Here is a 2,972-nt window from a genome sequence, read left to right on the forward strand (position 1 = left end):
TACAGAGGGGACAAACAAAGACAGACAAACGGATTAAGTCAATTATATCGACCCCAGTGCGTAACTGGTACTTATTTAATCGACCCCGAAAGGATGAAAGGCAAAGTCGACCTCGGCAGAATTTGAACTCAGAACGTAACGACAGACGACATACCGCTAAGCATTTCGTCTGGTGTGCTAACGTTTCTACCAGTTCACCACCTTGATTCAGTGTTTTATACTGACAAACTGGTTATACTACCAGAACATTAATGAAAGATTCAAGTTATCCACTGGTCTTTGTACATTTTTTAAAACTGCTATCATTGTCCACAATAAACTTAAACGAATCAGTTAAAGAATGCTTGCACTTTACAGATGAATGCTTCAAACGTTTGGTGAAACATTCTGCATTCTACAGAAAAATGGAAAGTAAAATTCAGAAACAATTTCTATCTTTAAAAAAAGTGTGATGAATCTGTATTTAAAATTTCCATCTGGTTTGAAACATCGGTTACCTCTTTTGGTACCTGATGCATGAGACATGAGATCGCTTCAGGTTCTATGATAAGCAAAAATCTTGTTTGAAAGTGTTCATATTGAATTAAGATATATAATCGATACTTTATTTTAAAATTAAAATATGTTCTTAACATCAATTTAAAATGAAACATGAAAATGTGCACTTGCGGACCCACAGCATGGTATTGGCAAGCGGGGGAGACATCATATGACATTTATCAACAATTTGAAGGGATTGGCTTCTGTCCACAAACTGAAGGTGGCAATAATGGGCTTGGTAAAATAGCCTCTTCTTCAAGAACTGGATGGAAGCCCAGCCAGAATAAATAATTAGAAAATGATCATTTTTACCAAGTTCCTTCAATTTGTTGATTATTTTCAAAAGTAAAGGAAACAGTTTATTTTATTGGAAAATATGATCACAAAAGTGTTAAATAGATGATGACAAACACCTAAAGTTAATAGTGGATGTAGAGATGACCAACTTAAAAGAAATCCTAGCCTGGATTGTATTCATAGTTTAATTAATTTGGATAATAATCATTGTTATTATTGTAATAGGTTTTGCCTTAATTTCACCAGTACAAAAAAAAAAAAAAAAAAAGACAAAACCCCCCAGAAATATATTGGTTTCTAGAAGTAAACTGGATTATCTATTTAAGGTGGTCATGAGCTCAAATTCCTTTAGAGAATTGTTTATTGTGTTTTTAGGCCTGGTTTGAGAACTTTCTGACACCACCTTGTATACAGGGTTGAAAATTTGCATTTTTGCTATTGCATTAATTCTAAATAAATAGTTTTAAAAAAACACAGGCAGTATTTAATATAGTTGTGGTGTCTGTCCTTGGGGAGGACCTGGAATAAAACTGAATTTATAATCTATTATTTCATATTCAATTCTCATTATATCTTGTCAGTTAGACAATAAAATGGGTGAGAAGGCATCAGTGTCAGACTGTGGTTAGGGCATCAGTTGGCCTTAATCCAGCTCTATCTTTATATCAAAGTGGATAAGTTTCTTACGTTTCTTTTAAGTCACTATACAACCAACATACACATCATGAATGTTAAAATGATTTTCTTGAGACATATTCATGAATAGCTTGAAGTCAGCTATACTTTGCAAACTTATAATTGAAATGTTCTTTTTTAAAAGACACTAGGGTGTAATTTGATGGAGTAGGCTGACATTTTGTGCAGAGGCCTTGACCATTTCAACTTTTTTTTCTATGCCTAATGTATCTATATCTATATTATTTAATGCATGCTCTGTTTTTAAGATAGCAGGGGGCAAGTTGTAGAAAATTTGGTTGGTGTTATAACAAATTTATAACAAATCAAGTGAATATCTAGAGGTTTCCTCATCGCACTATCGTTATATGTTTGTGTTCTATAACCCCAAGTCAACTTTGATCAAACAGTCCTATGACACCCAGTTATTTGGCAGATCCATCTTTCCATTTATATCATGCCTCCACTTAACTGATGGTAGTTAAAACGCGAGAGAGAGAGAGGAAAAAAGTAATGTAAGGGAGGTAACTATAGATTTTTGTATAGTGTGATTGTTTTTATTTTTCTTATTTCTAGTCACACAGAAAAACAAACAATAGAAATTTTAAATATATAATATATCTTCTCAAATATCACTAAATATAAGATGAAATATTCGGGCGCGGTATTTCAAACAAAAACAATTGAAAACCACAGAAAGTAAATAAATGTCAAGGGAAGTAATCGATAGACATTGTCTTTTTTTTTATGGCCGTATCGTTGACATAAATGTCCGACACACAAAAATATCCTCATACTTCATATGATATCTGAAATAACTCTTGCCGGCTACGCTATGTACTATGAAGGAGCTTTAGGTTATGAACTAGAAGAGGATAAGCTGTAAGTAAAATATTGGCTTTGACAGAATCTAAATATTTCTCAATTGTTACGTCGAACTTCCTTGTGCACAGACAAAAACGTTTTTCAAATGAAATCAATCAATATGAGCAGCAATAAAAACACTAACGATAACGTTAATGATAATATAGTTTGAAAATATAAATAATGAATTTTATATAATATATCTAAAAAGAAAAAAAAAACAAAGGACGGCGATTGTCGATAACAACATCTGTTATGAAATGTGATCTAGAATATGCTTTTATATTCCACCCTCTGATCAATCACTCAATTCTCGTTACATTTTGTTTGAAATTATATATAAACAGCAATTAAAAATGTTTGACAGAGCTTCGATTCACCCCTTCCCTGTATGTGTGTGTGTGTGCGCGCGTATGTATATATATATATATATATATAATTTTCTATTGGGCACACCTGTATGAAAACATCCAACCATTAACTGAAGGAATATTCAGCATACTTAAGTATAGTGTAAAATTTATTTCTACAAAAAATAATTGACACCGTGACTTCGAAATTTCGCCTTTAACTGGAGTTTGTTAGACTAATATATA

At 32.3% G+C, this 2,972-nt stretch overlaps 1 protein-coding gene across 2 annotated transcripts in view; it reads left to right on the forward strand.

The window, feature by feature from the left end:
* The first annotated feature begins 2,232 nt into the window (after positions 1-2,232).
* LOC106883672 (PRKCA-binding protein) overlaps positions 2,233-2,972 on the forward strand; it is a 28,170-nt gene continuing 27,430 nt past the window's right edge. The window contains exon 1 of one of the 2 annotated variants that reach the window (XM_014934773.2): positions 2,233-2,394. In XM_014934773.2, the coding sequence (XP_014790259.1) occupies positions 2,315-2,394 (80 nt within the window). In that variant the 5' untranslated portion in view covers positions 2,233-2,314. Of the gene's footprint in view, positions 2,395-2,863; positions 2,883-2,972 lie in introns of those variants that run through there. The other variant, XM_052967956.1, reaches the window with a different exon arrangement.

The sequence above is a fragment of the Octopus bimaculoides genome, chromosome 5 (assembly GCF_001194135.2).
Source record: "Octopus bimaculoides isolate UCB-OBI-ISO-001 chromosome 5, ASM119413v2, whole genome shotgun sequence".
Classification (NCBI taxonomy): domain Eukaryota; kingdom Metazoa; phylum Mollusca; class Cephalopoda; order Octopoda; family Octopodidae; genus Octopus; species Octopus bimaculoides.